Source organism: Saimiri boliviensis, chromosome 4 (assembly GCF_048565385.1).
Source record: "Saimiri boliviensis isolate mSaiBol1 chromosome 4, mSaiBol1.pri, whole genome shotgun sequence".
Classification (NCBI taxonomy): Eukaryota; Metazoa; Chordata; class Mammalia; order Primates; family Cebidae; genus Saimiri; species Saimiri boliviensis.
In genome coordinates this window covers 26,059,178-26,076,387 of record NC_133452.1, presented here as the reverse complement: position 1 = coordinate 26,076,387, position 17,210 = coordinate 26,059,178, and the positions used below count along the sequence as shown (strand labels likewise).

General features: G+C 38.5%; 1 protein-coding gene across 5 annotated transcripts in view; it reads left to right on the top strand.

The window, feature by feature from the left end:
• PHACTR2 (phosphatase and actin regulator 2) overlaps positions 1-16,787 on the top strand; it is a 302,003-nt gene extending 285,216 nt beyond the window's left edge. For all 5 annotated transcript variants that reach the window (XM_039465367.2, XM_074397354.1, XM_074397356.1 and 2 more), the window contains one exon: positions 9,374-16,787. In XM_039465367.2, the coding sequence (XP_039321301.1) occupies positions 9,374-9,389 (16 nt within the window). In that variant the 3' untranslated portion in view covers positions 9,390-16,787. The remainder of the gene's footprint in view (positions 1-9,373) is intronic.
• The last annotated feature ends 423 nt before the right edge of the window (positions 16,788-17,210 follow it).

Here is a 17,210-nt window from a genome sequence, read left to right as displayed (position 1 = left end):
ACCCCATTTCATTGATTTCTATTAGGTTGGGCATCTTAACATATCTTTATTGACCATTTCTTTTTTATTATTTGATTTGACTATCCAAAACTTCTGACCAGCTGACACAGGAGGATTACTTTAGCCCAAGAGTTCTCTCCCAGCCTGGGCAACATAGTGAGACCCCCATCTCTAGAAAAAAGTTTAAAAATTAGCTGAGCATGGTAGTGCATGCCTGCAGTCTCAGCTACTTTGGTGGTTGAGGTGAGCCAATCACCTGAGCCCAAGAAATTGAGGCTGCAGTGAGGCATGGCTACCTCACTACACTCCAGCCTGAGTAACAAAGTGAAACCCTGTCTCTTTAAAAAAAAAAAAAGTTTGTGATCAATTTTTTTGGGTAGTTGTTTGTCTTTTATATGGATTGGTAAAATCTCCTTAGATATCATGGATACCAGCCCTTTATTGCATACGTTGCAATATTTTTCTCCAATCTGTTAACTTTTAAACTTTTTAATGGTATTTTGCTTAAATTATTGTATATTCAAATATATCCGTATTGTTATATTTTACTTCATTGTTTTGTATCTTATGGATGGAGGAGGCCAAGAGTGTAAAACTATTATTTTTACCTGTTATTTATACTTTGGAAGGGTGCATTTATTTGTGTGTATGATTCAGAAAAGTAAACTAACTTTACATTTTTCTAAATTAGTAGTTGATTATCACAGTGCTATTTATTTCCCTGCAGATATGAAATTCTCTTTTAATATACACATCAGTCAGTTTCTGGATTTCTTATCATGTTCTAATGAGCTGTTTGTCTATCCCTGTCTCTATCCTACTATTTAATTAGGATATATTTTTAGTACATTTGTATAGTTGATGGGGCATTTTTTTTTCACTCTCAAAATTCTCTTGGCTATTATTTTATATTTACTCATCTAGAGAAATTTAGAATATGCTTCTTGGATTTCATAAAAATAACCTGATATCTTTATTGCTTATGTAAATAAAAACAGATGCAAATAAATAAGGTTTTGGGGAGAGTAACAGCTGATATCAAGGGTAAACTTTAAAAGTTTTCCGAAACATAAAATGATTAACACTCTTTAATACCTTTCCAGATAAGGAAAAATTAAATATTCATATCACTAAAATAAATGTGCCTTGCTTAAGTATTTTAAACCTTGGCAGTAAAGCAAATGTTACTGCTATTTTTCCATTAATTTATGACATCATTAGAGATATATTCCAGTAGGGAAATATTTTGGCTCTGAGACATAAAAATAATGCTTATGATTTTCAAGCCACTTTCAGTAATTCTTTTATGAGGAATAGTTTGGTAATCACTACAGTTTTTAACCAAAATAATACAAAAACATGATCATGTTTTACATTTAGCAAGTTGCTCATAAAAAAGATGGTGGTGCTCTTAGCAGTAGCCTCTCTTGGAGAAAATAAACACTTTGCAAATCATTACCTAGCCCTTTAAATACAACCTACATACACAGCAGCTCTCCTTTCCTCTTATTAGAATGAGACATTGTCTCCTTATACCAAGTAAGGCTTCTCTTCAACACCTCAGTCTTGGTTAATAAATGGGCTGACTCCTCTTCTTGGACACCTCTTCATCTAGGGCCATCTCCCACACAGTTATGCACCAGTGAACAATGGAAGGGCCCATTTCTGTATATAGCTTCCTTTACTTCTCTATCTCCAGAAAGAGACACAAGCTCGTGGCCAGGGGAGGGCATGGGAGGGAGACTTTTCATGATTCACCCTTTGAACATCTTGAATTTTTGAAACATTATGAATGTATTACCTAGTCAAAAACAAGCATTTAAAAGAAAAAATAAAGGCTCCATTCTCTAAGTCCTTTTTTCTGTAAATGAGGATTCCATCATGGTGGCTTTTCTTGATTAACGATTCATTGTGACACTTCCACATCTTGTGCACTGGTGAAGTACCTCTGTTACTTCCATCATGGAATGCATTCTGTGACATGTTTGATCTGTAGTGATGAAGAACGGTGGTGCTCTACTCTTTCATCTAATTCCCCCAGTTTCTCCCAGTATCTTCCAGATGGTGTTCTGGAATTGGAGTGGATTCTAGGGCCATACAATGGTGGGGACAAATGGTCCCCACAAGTAGTTGTCCTTTGGCCCAATAGGTACCAAGCCCTAACGTCAGTTGCTTAGACCCTGCTGCTTGTCTGGCCACATTCTGTATTTTCTACCCCTAGGCAGTGCCCACTCAGTCCACTGTTCAAAACCCAGAAGTCCATTTGAGGGTGATATATTGTTAGAAGGGATCATTGCGTTCTCGAAGGAGACCAACATGGCACCCAAAGACCACTTCCTTTTCCTTAGTAAATTGAATTTCTATAATATAAAATAAATCTCTAAATTATAAAGACAAATTGCATGAAAGGTCAAATTTTACTTAAGTTCTAAATTGTAAAGTATTTACAGCTAAGCAGTAAGATTTTGAGTAATTTTAATATTCCTCTGGATATTCTCAGTTTTCCAAATGGAGGAAGTGTTAACATGTACCAGATTTGTTAGCAAGAGATAGTATCACTTTTTAAAAATAAACTTATAATTTTGTAAATGATGACATTTTTAGAGTATACAAAGTAGTTTCATATTTGTATCAGTTTGTAAAGTATTTACTTCTTATATTAAGGAGTCTTATGGAAGACTCATAGAATCATTGACTTGAAGCTCTTAGAGTTAAAGTGAGCCTCTGGAGATCATTGGCATAATGTCAAATGAGAAAGTCAGGATATTGACTAACCATAACAGCCGTATATTTTATTTAAAATTCAGATGCCTGGAAATAAAGATTAGGAAATAACTTGAAAATTTTGTAATGGTTTATTATAGAGTGGGGTTATAGTAATCTTTTTTTTTAATTTTCTCTACTTTTCAAATTTTCTTAATGTTAAGAAGTTTTTCTTTATGTTGAGAAGTTTCTTAATGTTGAGAAATTTTCTTATGTTGATATTGAGATAAATATATATATATATATATATATATATATATATATATATATATATTCACATAGAGTTGACCCTTGAACAACGTGGGAGTTAGGGGCACTGACCCCCACTCATGGTCAGAAATCCACATATAGCTTTTGACGCCCCCAAAACTTAATTACTAACACCTACTATGACTGGAATCCTTACTGGTAACATAGTGAATCAATACATATTTTGTATGCTATATGTTATCTTGTACTATGTTCTTACAGTAAAGTAAGCTACAGGAAAGAAAGTGTTACTTTAAAAATCATAAGGAGGCCAGGCACAGTGGCTCACACCTGTAATCCCGGTGCTTTAGAAGGCCATAGCCAGATGATCACATGAGGTCAGGAGTTCGAGACCAGCTTGGCCAACATGATGAACCCTCATCTCTACTTAAAATACAAAAACTATCTGGGTGTGATGGTACACATCTGTAATCCTACCTACTTGGAGGCTGAGACACGAGAATCACTTGAACCCAGGAGACGGAGGTTGAAGTAAGCTGAGATCGTGCCACTGCACTCCAGCCTGGGTGACAGAGTGAGAATCTGTCTCAAAAAATCATCATCATCATCATAAATCATAGAGAAGAGAAAACATATGTACTATTCATTAAGTTGAATTGGATCATCATGAAGGTCTTCATCCTCATCATCTTCATGTTGAGTAGGCTGAGGAGGAGAAGGAGGGGTTGGTCTCTCTATTTCACAGGTGGCAGAGGTGGAAGAACATTCATGTGTAAGTCGACTCATGCAGTTCAAACCCATATTGTTCAAGGGTCAACTGTGTATATGTACACATATACATATGCATATACATATACATATTTTTAAAGCAATGATCTCATTCTGTACTTTCTTGAGGTATTACTATCCTATGTGGAATTTACAGTTAAAGTAAACCACTTTTTCAGCTTCTAGATATGTTTATCAAAATATGACATCACAGGAAATATACTTAAAACTGCAATAAAAATTAAAAAGCATCCTCCACTGAGGAATAGAAAGGCTGCTTTTGTAGTAGCACTGTCTCTCATGGATATTGCATTTACTTGCTACCTGGACAGAAACTAAAAAGACTTGCAGAATGTTGCTTTAACTACTACCGGAGTTGAAAGCTAGGTTCAGTATTGGGAACGATAAGAGCCCAGCCACTGTGTGGTCTAGCCTCTCAGGTAGAACAAGGAGCTGTAATTTAAGAGAGCCTCTTCATTTGCCTAACATACTTGTATGTATGGGAGGATCCCTTGAGCCCCAGAGGTGGCAGCGAGCTATCATCCGGCCACTGCACTCCAGCCTGGGCGATAAAGCCAGACCCTGTCTCTTTAAAAAAATAAAAATAAATAAGCATATGTGGCATGATAATGAAACTCTTTTAAAGAAAAGGGGAATGAATTATTTAAGAGTTTTATTTCTGTCAAGTAGGGAAGTACAAGAAAGTAATATTTTACCTTTGTGAGTAATTATATATTTTATGTTATGTGAATAAATTTATAGGAAGTGCTGGGTGCAGTGACTCATGCCTGTGATCCCTGCACTTTGGGAGAGCAAGGTGGGTGGATCACCTGAAGTCAGGGGTTCGAGACCAGACTGGCCAACATGGTAAACCTGTCTCTACTAAAAATAGAAAAATTAGTCAGGTGTGGTGGTGCATGCCTGTAATCCCAGCTACTTGGAAGGCTGAGACAGGAGAATTACTTGAACCCAGGAGGTGGAGGCTGCAGTGAACTGAGATTGCACCACTGCATCCAGCCTGGGCAAAAGAGCAAGACTGTCCCTCCCCAAAAAATGAATTTACAGGAAGATGAATAGTTTTTAAATTAAATTATAAAGGAACCGACTTTATCAAAATAGTTATCTTTACCTAAATTCCATAACTTAAAAATAGCTTTTCTCCCATTCCCTCCCTCTTAACCAGTATGAAAATAAGAAAAAATGTATTGCAGTTTTAAAAGAAAGAAGAAAATATGTATGACTTCAGATTGGAGTCACAGGAAAGTTCTGTAAAGAGGGTGGACAAAAAGCTTCAGTATCCTTAGGGCACAGTAAATCTATTTATTGCTCCACCAACTTGAAGCCTAAAGCTAAAACTGTCATTATGTCACCTAGACAAACTTCTCAAGAGGGAAAGCTGAACTTCTCCTACTTTAAAATGAATGCAAGCTATTGAGAAATAACAAACTGAAGAGTATTTTGCATTTTCAGTACCTCTAACCACAGTGTTTTCGAGCTGAATTTGAAGATAAGGTGGCTAATTTAAACAGGATATAAATGTCCTTTTCAGATTGGATACAGCAGGAAAATATATGGCTTTTTTTTTTCCTTCTGGTTGTTAATTTTCACCAAATCTGGGCAGTCTATCCTAAAGAGAGGTCATAGTTCTGACCTCTGGCTTTGTCAGCACATTATTGCATTTACGGTATTGATTGGTCACCTTCTTTTTTTTTTTTTTTTTGAGACAGAGTCTTGTTCTGTCGCCAGGCGCTAGGCTGGAGTGCAGTGGCGTGACCTGGGCTCACTGCAACCTCCGCCTCCCAGGTTCAAGCAATTCTCCTGCCTCAGCCTCCTGAGTAGCTGGGATCACAGGTGTGTGCCACCACGCCCAGCTAACTTTTTTATATTTTTAGTGGAGACGGAGTTTCACCATATTGGCCAGGATGATCTCAATCTCGACCTCGTGATCCGCCCACCTCGGCCTCCCAAAGTGCTGGGATTACAGGTGTGAGCCACCGCGCCCGGCCTGATTGGTCGCCTTCTTTTCCTAGTCAACCCTTGAAGCTGTACTGGTGGCCAGTGACCTTCCAACACAATCCAGATTGTGGAACTCACTGTATGCTGGGATCCATAGGCAAATGGTGTGTGCAGGAAAAAAAAGAAAGAATCTTACGCTGTCCTCATTTTTGAAAATTAAATGCGGAATACTTTCCAGGATAATACAGTGTTTTCAAAGATTATCTCTTCTGGCCGGGTGCGGTGGCTCATGCCTGTAATCCCAGCACTTTGGAAGGCAAGGTGGGAAGATCGCTTGAGGCCAAGAGTTCAAGACCAGCCTGACCAACATGGCGCAAGCCTGTCTCTACAAAAAGTACAAAAATTAGCCAGGCGTGGTGGCAGATGCCTGTAATCCCAGCTACTCGGGAGGCTGAGGCAGGATGATCGCTCGAATCCAGGAGGCAGAGGTTGTAGTGAGCCTGAGATCATGTCACTGCACTACCAACTATGTGACAGAGTGAGACTGTGTCCCCACACTCCCCACCCCAGAAAGAAGAACTACCATTTTGGGGTCTGGAGGACAGTGGCTTCCTTCTCACGGTTCCACTAGGCGGTGCCCCAGTGGAAACCCTGTGCAGAAGCTCCAACCGCACATTTTTCCTCTGTACTACCCTCGTAGAGGTTCTCTGTGGGGGCTGTGCCCTTGCAGCAGGCTTCTGCCTGAACACCCAAGCTTTTTCAGATATCCCCTGAAATCTAGGTGGAGTCTCGCAAGCTCCCATCACTTTTGCATTCTGTGCATCTGCAGGCTTAACATGTGGCTGCTAAGGCTTTCAGCTTGCACTCCATGAAGCAGAAGCCTGAGTTGTATCTGGGCCCTTTGAGCAAAGGCCGGAGCCAGCGTGATGGAATGCAGGGAGAACAGTGTCCTGAGGCTGCACCGGGGCCCTTGACCTGGCCCTCGAGACAGTGACCGAAAGGGTGATGTTGCCTCTGTGTATCAAATGTGGGCATGGCGGTCCTCACATCTGCCCAAGGTTGCGGTCAGGGATGGATTAAGAACTGAACTCAAAGTGGACACATTCCTGCTTTAGTTATAAATTGTCTGCCACTTTTGTAAAGCTTGGTATATCTTATTTTTCTTTTGACTTTTGGAAAGTCAAAAATACAGAAGTAATATAAATCCCTTGTATCCATCTAGCAGCTCCTCAGTTATCAATTCATGGCCCATCTCATTTCACCTGCTCTTATTTTTTAGTTTTTCATTTTGTAATGCTTGTGTTCAACACAGGAACGTTTATTAAGTACTACATGTGCCAGAGATTGTATTCAGTGAGTACATAAAAATGGATAAGAACATTTCTTTCCTCAGCTTCTCATGATCCAATAGCAAAGGCACACATATACAAGGATTATATAATGTGGGCAATAACTGGCATAAGCCAAAGGCTATGGGAACAGAAAAGAGAGTGATTAGCACATCCCTGAGCAGTGGAGGGAAGGGAGTTTGGAGAACTCACAAAGTGAGACTGCATAAAGCGCAGTTGGAAAGACAGATAAAGGTAGAAGAAAGCGTAGGCCAGCCCCGGGGGCTCAAACCTGTAATCCCAGCACTCTGGGAGGCTGAGGACAGATTGCTTGAGTGCAGAAGTTTGAGAGCAGCCTGGGCAACATAGCAAAAACCTATTTCTACTAAAAATACAAATATTATCTGGGTATGGTGGCTGGTGCCTATAGCTTCAGCTACTTTGGAGACAGAGGTGGGAGAATCACCTGAGCCCAGGAGGTTGAAGCTACAGTGAGCTGAGATCACACCACTGCACTCCAGCCTGGGCAACGGAAGTGAAACCCTGTTCCCCCCGGCCCCCCAACCCCGCCACAAAAAAAATAGAGGAAAGAGAATTAGCGCAAAAGTATTCTGACTGCAAGGAATTGGAAGTGAGAGTATTTGGAAGCAATGATGGAGATATAGCCAGAAACATGGGTTGGTCCACTTTCTGAAAAGCCTCACTTGCCACTCCAGGAAATTTAAATTTTATTTTGTTGGTTTTCTTATTTTAATTTTTTTTTTAAGGGACAGGGTCTTGCTGTGTGCCCAGGCTTGTCTTGAACTCCTGGACTCAAGGCTATCCTCCCACCTCAGCCTCCCAAGTAGCTGGGATTATAGGTGTATGCCACCACACCCAGCTTAACTTTTATTTTGTAGGGAATGGGGAACAATACAATGCTGTAAAGAAAGAACTTGGCTGGGCACAGTGGCTCATACCTGTAATCACAGAACTTTGGAAGGCAAAGGAGGGCAGATCGCTTGAGGCCAGGAATTCAAGATCAGCCTAAGTAACATAGTGAGACTCCATCTCTAATTAAAAAGAAAAATAAAAGATTTTTAAAACCCCAAGAACTGGAATGAATGGGATGAGTATTTTATAAGGGTAGTGCTAGCAACAATGAAGAGCATAGATCTGATGGAGAGAGCTTGTGACAGGGAAACCCATTAGGAGACTGGCTGACCAGAGTAGATGAGCATTCGGCTGTAGAAGATAGGGTGAAAGGCTAGGTGGAGCTGCATAAACGTGGACTCGCAGAAGTAGGCTGAAGAGTTTGATCAGTTAAGGCTTTATGGAGAAGATAACTTTTGACCTCGATCTTGAAAATGAAAACATAGGAAATGAAGGGAAGGAAGTGCAGTATTAGTGAACAGTATGTCCAAAAGCATTGGGCTACAAAAATGCGAGGAATGTTCAGGAACTCACAAGAAGGGAAAGGAAGCCAGCTGGCTGGCTAACAAGCATATCGTGAAACTAGTGCCAGCAAAAGATGGCACTTTAATGATTCCAGGACAGGCAGTTGAGGCAGGACTTGGTGACTAATAGCAAATGCTAGGCAAGGGAGAGAAATGAATTGCTAATATGAGGTTTCTAGACAAAATATGTATATATATATTTTAAAGGTAGAACATTAAATCAGACAGAAAGTGCAAAGGCAGGTTAACCAGGAGAACTTTGTATAGTTGTGGACACGCTTAGTATGTACCTGTGGAACATCGGGGTGGAAACGCCCTGTGGGCTTTGGAAATTCAAGCGTAGAAAGTAGATTTGGAATCATTAGCAGGAAGTGATGAGAGCCTGAAGCTAATGAAAAGGTGCCTATTTGTTGTTCTGCCTTTTTTTTTGTTTTTCTTTTTAAAGAGACAGAGTTTCACCATGGCCAGGATGGTCTTGATCTCTTGACCTCATGATCTGCCCGCCTCGGCCTCCCAAAGTGCTGGGATTACAGGCGTGAGCTACTGCGTCCAGCCTGTTTTACTGCTTTTATAATACAGACTGGGTGTACCTAAATCCGTTTGTGAAACATCTCACTCTGCTTAATAAAGTTTAGAGCATGACGCTCAAGAATAGTGGTGTGTTCTGTCTTAGTTGCTGTGTAACCTGAATACTATAACTGGCATCTTTTATTTAAGCATTGTCTCTGCTTTCCTCAATAATATTTATAGCAGTATTTTGTTATGACAAATAACAAATACTGTACACAGTCGTTCAGTTGGGGGCTATCTAGGGTTGCTTTTCATTGTAAACATGACCACGCCTTGTTCTGCTCACTGAATGCAGAATGAGATCCTAGGCCACAGACTCACAGTTTCTATTTCTTACTCCAGGTTTCATCGTCCATAACGAAATGTGAGACTATTTGGAAACAGAGACTGATCATCTTTGGGGGAAGCCTTGCTTCCTGAAAACCTGATATTGCACTGGGATTTGAATGTGTGTGTTTCCGTTTAACTTGTGGTGGAGGAAGTGTATGACTCAGCCTGGTTGGGAAGTGCTCCTCACCTGTGCAGCCCAGATGGCTCCAACAAGCCAAGAGAAGGATGCAGGAACCCTTGCTGCCCAGAATGCACAGCGATGGTAAGAGACATCGTGGCCATTCTTCATCAGAAGCTTTAATCAAAGAAGATGAGCGGAAGACAATCGCTGGCTCCCTGTTACCAGAAAGCCAAATTTTATAATGTGGGTGAAAGAAAAATACGGAGTAAAATTGCTGGGCAGTGAAAAGGGATGGGAGTTGAAAATCAGAAAGAAAGAGAAATATTTCATTATGTTAATGAAGAAAAGAGAAAATTGAAGCATAAATGTATTTTTGAAGTAGTTATTCAGTAACTGAGAACTTATTAAGGGATTTAGGAATCTAACCTCCAGATGTAGATTCCTCAAAGACTTAATCCGAGAATATTCTTGTTTCACCATTACGTTGGTACAGTATAGTACCATTATTTTATGTTGTGCCAGTGAATCCAATTGCCAGAAATAAGTCTGAATGTTTTCATGCATCTTTTTCTTAAATGCAAGAGCTTCTACTGACTCTTAACAAGCATGCTTACCCAAATTTTGTTGCATGCTTTTAAGTAGCATTAGCTATACACACTTGACATTTTTAAATATTCCTTTCCTAGTGTACCAGCCTTCACAGGATAAGAGGACTGGGAATAAAGTCAGATGTAATGTGACCCTAGAAAACTGTAGCAAGCTTCAAAAATAAATCTTTTGATCTTTCCTTATCTCGATTAGATCCAAAGTCAAAGCAACCATACTTCGCCTAACAAAGATAGTGTTGACAATCATGACACCTGTTTTAAAAACCTGACTCCAAAATGAAAACTTAAGCAAGATACAAATATGCTGCCTGCAGTAGTCCTGCATGGGAATAAGGACCAGTTATTTTTTAGGGCTGCATTTTTTAAAAGTTGGGTTGCTGCTATTAAAAGAAAACAAAGAACAAAGATTAAAAAAAAAAATACCCAAAGACTTAACAGAACATGGAAAGTTTCCACTACATTGTGTGTGAGGAAATCTTCATCTTATATTTTACAAATCTGCAGATTGCATCCACAAATACAGTATAATATCTACTGTCAATGCAAAAGAATCAGTGAGATTAAAGTAGTGGAAGGTTCCCTATGAGCCTACAGTCTGTATTGTTTACATTAAGAAACACTCTATTGTTGTGTAGCTGTTTTCCATGGAGTCACAGGCACAGTATGACTTCTGCTTCCAAATACATGTGACTGTTAATGACCATGTGTAAATACCACCTTGCATTGAATTGTTCTGTCACAATTGTTTTGTGCCCCTTTAATTAAAAACACATGAAATTAATAACAAAACAAGACCCAAATAGAGTTTATTTTATTCTCAGTGTTTGGACTACAGTTTTCTGAGATGTTGCTGGTCCATAATATGGAAGCCTTCTATTTTCTATTTCAACCCAAAAGTAAGCATTTAACCTGGTAAATAAATTTAGATCCTGCCGTTCACTGGTATTTTGAAGAGCCTCTTGAAATTGGATTATTTGATTTAAAAATAAAAAATGTTAATACCGGTTGGCCTGTTATAAAAAGCCAGGACCATGTTAGAGCTAAGAAAAGGAACCAGCATTACTGCACTTCTTGTTAGACTCTGTGCATTAATAAAATACACTCAGAGTCTGTTGTCATTTTACTAATAGGGTAAGACATATTTTTGCTTTGACAAAATTTTTCTGCATGCCCAGGTGTCTGTCTCTGCCTGAAGTTAGTGTTTCAATCCAGCCATAAAAATTAACTTGTGATTTTTTCCCCTAAAGTCATGCTTTTCCTTAATTATATTTTATTTTATTATTTTAGTGTCTTGGGAAAAATACCAAGAGATATAACATCTCTTCTAATTGTCTATGCTTAATCATCTTTAAACACTTTTAAAATTTTTAACCACAGGGCCACTCTATAATGGTAAATATTAGACATCGCTGTTTTTTTGTTTTTTTGTTTTTTTGTTTTTTTTTTTGAGATGGAGTTTTGCTCTTGTTACCCAGGCTGGAGTGCAATGGCACGATCTTGGCTCACCGCAACCTCTGCCTCCTGGGTTCAAGCAATTCTCCTGCCTCAGCCTCCTGAGTAGCTGGGATTACAGGCACGTGCCACCATGCCCAGCTAATTTTTTGTATTTTTAGTAGAGACGGGGTTTCCCCATGTTGACCAGGTTGGTTTCGATCTCTTGAGCTCGTGATCCACCCGCCTCGGCCTCCCAAAGTGCTGGGATTACAGGCTTGAGCCACCGCACCCGGCTAGACATCACTATTTTATCACTCAAAGTACATGTCACTGAAAGTTTCTATTTGGTTGATAAAAGGAACAGTTTCTTCCCACTTTTGGTGCCTATGATGCAGTTTTTTAATTGCCTACAATGAGATATACTCAGTACAAAAAATGAAAATCCGAATTTTCAAAATTGTTTTCCTTGTATAATAGGTCAGATTTATTACATACTCATACTTTTTATTTATACTAATTGATACATTAAGAAAAAATTTTCTCAGTTTGAGAAAAGTTTAAAAGTTAAAAAAAAAAAAAACAGCCACTGCTCGTCTACTATTTAGGTAATTGGAACCACCAATTATTTGATTAGAATGATTGCTTGAGTAAAAAGCTGTAGAAAGAATTAGAGGATTATGAGCTAAGCTGTATTTTGCAGAATATGGCTCTGTTTCAGCAGAGCAGAGATGAGGCATATCCCCACCAGCCGCCCAGCCAGAGGTCTCCTACCTGGGGGCCCTAAAGGGAGGCAGAGTCCTGGCCCACCCTCCGTGCATACGCTCCTCTGCCCACCACCTGCGTTTCAGCAATCCAACCAGTAAGTGTATCTTGATTAGGAAAAATAAATGTGTGTGGGAATTGGATTTCTTTTGTGGTAACATAATTCCAGGTTTTTGTCTATTAAAAGTGTGACATTAGGCTGACATCGAGGAAGTAAGTGGGTTTTCCTGCGTTCCCAAGATATGATTAAGGAAGAAAACAAATCCATCTCCAGGAAAATCCCAGGCAGGAAAGAACCAGACAGATGTAAAAATCGAAGTGACCATTTTAGTTTCTTGTTTTTTCTTTTTTGGTTTTTTTAATGGAGAATAAAAACATTGACATTAAGGTATTAAGAAGATGCTCAGCAGGCTTGATCAGTGTCTTCATAGTCATTACCAATCAGTCTGACAAAATAGTTCTCTAGCGGTCAGCATTCATTTAAGGCAGCTTGCCTGATAATTTGCTGTGTATGTGAAGTGTCTTGCATTTTTACATGTTAGCTATAATTCCTGAAACTGCTTAACTGAAAGCTATAATAGAGAACCATTTTGGCATTTGAACTGCTATTTTACATGTAGGAAAAAGCAAACACATCTGTTTCTCTGCTTTACCCGAAAAACTGACTTTCTGGTTTCAGCTTCATAGTGTTTAGTAGCATAACGAGAGTAGTCTCTTATATCTCGAATATTAGTAAATATATTGTTAGTAGGAAGTTCTGAAATTGAAGGGAAAATATATTTAAGGAAATAAAGGAATTGAATATACCCTTCAAAAATCACCCATACTGAAAATAAGAGATGAGTCCTTAAAACCTGAGTCAAAAAAGATCCGGTTTTATACCCTGCAATTAATTCAGGGCTGCATTGGCATTAAAAAAAATTAAATAAATATATATGTATCATATATATAGTAGCTTACACTTAAAAGAGAAAATATTGCATTAACACTGCATATTCTGATATATACCACATTAACACATAACAGGCATTTTATTTATGCTTCATAGAGTCAGACACAACTTTCAAAAATAATACTATATTTGCAATAGAAAAGGGTATTCTTGTCTACCACAAAATGGTATGTCCACACTTAACGATGAAAATTTTCTTCTTTTCCTGCTCAAAAATTTCTTCAGTCTGTTATTTTTAAGTGACCCTTGCTGCAGATTTTAAACAGAGCAAGAAATCCTCCTCGGAGTAGGTGGCGTGGAATTAAACTACCAGAATATATGTGAATTCATGTCATTTACCCCTGAGTATGGTAGAACTGTTAAAGCATTCCTAAATTCCAATTATATGAAGCCTATCATTACTGGGGAAAGTATATTCCTTGGGATAAGAATTAATTTCTTCACACCATTAGAGTATGTTGTGAGGAGTAAGGAACTACTTAGATGTGATTTATTTATAGAATTGTCCCTTGGCCTCTTGAAATGGCTAGATCTTTCACTGCTGAGTAGTTTATCTACTTGCTGGTAGGTAGACTACACTGCTTTACTGGACAAAGCAGAATGAACTTAAAGAACTAAAATATGTCCTACATTGGCCGGGAGCAGTGACTCACACTTGTAATCCCAGCACTTTGGGAGGCCGAGGTGAATGGATCACTTGAGGTCAGGAGTTTGAGACCAGCCTGGCCAACATGGTGAAATACCCAAAACAAAAATTAGCCAGGCATGGTGGCTTGTGCCTATAATCCCAGCTACTGGAGAGGCTGAGGCAGGAGGCTTAAACCCAGGGGGCAGAGGTTGCAGTGAGCCGAGATTGTGCCACTGCACTCCAGCCAGGGCAATAGAGCAAGACTCCATCTCAAAAAAATAATAATAAAAATAAATAAAATAAAATATGTCCTAGAAGGAAAAGCAATGACAGAGTAATCATCAAATTAATAGGAACCTCTTTCTAGAGAAAGTACATCCCCAGTTAGTTCAAACCCAGGTTTCAAAGAAGCAGCATTGGGCTCTGTTGTAAAGGCAGGTAGTGACCAAGAGCTGGTGGGGAGAGAAGCGGAGCACCCTCAAACCATTCCCATTTTCACTTCCAATTTACTTTTTGCAATCATTAAGCTTAAGCTATGTATGGAAATGCAAAGCAATATTAGCGTTTCTAGAAGGCAGCTGAAACCTTACCCACCAATGCTTTTTTGAAGAGAGTGTCATCCCAAATTTTAAAATCCCATTGTATATGTACAATTTCTGGCAAAGAAATGGAGGATCCTGTGTCAGCTATTCCCACATAAAGCCAACCATTTAAGGATTGGTCGTGTTTAAGCCATGCTAGGATTTACTGCACACACAAAAAAATGTCATTTAGCTTGTCGAATTGCTAGCACAGCTGCACATATGAGTGAAGCACTGTTGGTCAGTGTTTCTCAGTGGGGGTGCTCTTGGCATTTGGAGCTGGGCAGGTCTTTGCTGTACAGAATCATCCCATGCATTGCCAGATGTTTAATATCCCAGGCCCCTGCTGACTAAATGTCAGTAGCATTCCCAGCCATTGTAAACACCAAGAATAAAAAGCCTTCCCTGTGTTCAAATGCTCTCCCTGGGAGGTTGGTATCACCTTCCCTGAATGCCACTGTCTACTGCAATTTGAGAACACGTGGAGAAAAAGTGCCTGTCCCCAAACATTGTCTCTGCTGCCTTGCCTTTCTTTGGGCCCTGAATGGTTTTTCTCCCTTCATTTATTGAGCCGTTGTTTCAGTGTAGCTTTAATTTGCCAGTTCTTCAGGGAGGAGGTTACTGGGCAGCTTTGGCCATTCCGTGGGCATGGGGACTTGGCCTAGTCCCTATGTATACTTAAAGGAGAACTCATAGATGAAGAAAGCTTTTTTTTTCTTTGCCTTACAAATTTACTTTAGAAGCGCATTCTTGGTCATAATCCTTCTTAATGGCAAGAGGATTGTTGCATGAATTAAACACAAACACAGACTAACAATGCACTTGAACAAAACTGGTGGTCTTTGGAAATAAATCACCATTAGATTTCACCTGTTTATGCTGCATCCCATAAGTTCCAAGTGAATCGCCTGCTTATCCTATTAACGAAGCATTTAATTCACACGCAGATGCTTGAATTCCCCCTTGTATAAATATAGTCATGCGGTTCAACTTTTCTAACAAGATTTGTGAATGCTGCATTATAACAAAAATGTGGATTAACTGTGGATTGCATGCCTATTGTTCATACTTCAGTGATGGTCACACACAAAACAAGATGAGTTTTACTTAGGTGAAACATTTAACTGTACTAACAATACAAAACATATTCTTTTTGTTGCTTTTTATCACCAAAACTGAATGGTAAATATGTCTTAAATTTATTTGGATCAATTGTGGCTAGGAGAATGCAAATTATTTAGCCACTATAATTTTAAAAACATTAAAGTTCTAAATTTTTTTGAGGCCAAGCAGCACAGAGTCATAAAGGTGGTTATATTGTAAGGTTTTAGGTGGTGCTTAAGAATTCTTATCTTTTTAAATGGCAGTATATTTTTTAAGAATAAATCGAAAGGAGCAAATAAGACAGAATGCCACTGTACCCTCAGGTCAATTTTATGGCATATGAAAATGCCAATAATATTTGTGCCACTTGCCAACTCGGGGTGAGGGGGGCCTTTTCCCCCACTGGATACTTTTGTTATAGTTTGACTATGTCATTACATTGCTTAGAGAGCCTCCACAATGAGAAATTGCCACTGCAGAGCTAACTCGCCTTCAGAAATAATTAGAATGATTCAGGGGTCAAACCACTTTCATCCCTTAAAATATAGGCACTAACGTTTCTTTTTCTTTTTCTTTTTCTTTTTTTAACATTTCTTCTGTGGCTTAAAAATGTGCCAGTGTGTTCAAAACATTTGCACCAATTTCACCAGATTTAGGACCTACTAAAACTTCAAACAAGTCTCTTTCTTTTTTTTTTTTTTTCTGTGTAACAGCGATTTTTAAATAACGGACTATATGCATTCTTTTGTTATTTCACACTTCAGATAAAGTGATAAGAATGATAAACTGTGATCATTATCAGACTGACTGACTGCTTTCTGATTTCCAGTGAACGATTTAGTCCTATGTATTACACAGGCGTAATATCTGTGAGTGTAAATAACTGGAAGTGTACACTGATTAACATGACAGTTTCTCTTTTGTTATTGTTCTTATCTGTACTGTATTATAGTATGTGGGTATAAATATCTACAAGTATACACACATATGTACTTGTATTCCACTATTGTAATCTGAAAGATAGACTGTGTATTCCCGTTTTTAATTCCGTACTGGTGTTTGTGTTATTTAAAATGCAAAATTCTGCTCTATTTAGTTGTATAATATTAGAGGATACTTTGCTGTGCACAATTCCAAGTGCCTTAGAACATTGTTTAGCTTTCCTACGTATATATAAGTGCATATATGTATAAAATTGGGAAAAGTTACCTCAATAAAATCATTGGGAAATCCCTAGTTTTAGTTTGTTTCAATTTCTATTATATTTGAATAGTGCTCAACCTTTTTAAATGAAAAAAGAGTAAGACGGCTTCCCTAATTGCCTGCTATTTCAACCTCACCTAAGTTTTTAACATCTCTTTGTATGTAAGGCCTTGAGATGTGTACTTATTATTTAAAATGTCTGTCTAAAGAATTACTGCTCTTAAAAGAAACTTAGAGTATATTTTTTAACTTGCCATCTTTTTATACCTAAAGTATTTGATATTGATGTTTTATTGTCATTATTATATGTAAACGTAAAAGATAGTCCATTTAGAGTTTATAATATAGAAAATAAACAGACTTCCTCATTATGCTTACTATTTAATGTATTACATACAAGGCATGAGGTTGGGAGCATATTTTGACCAGAAAAGGAATTGGAATATACTTTTTGTG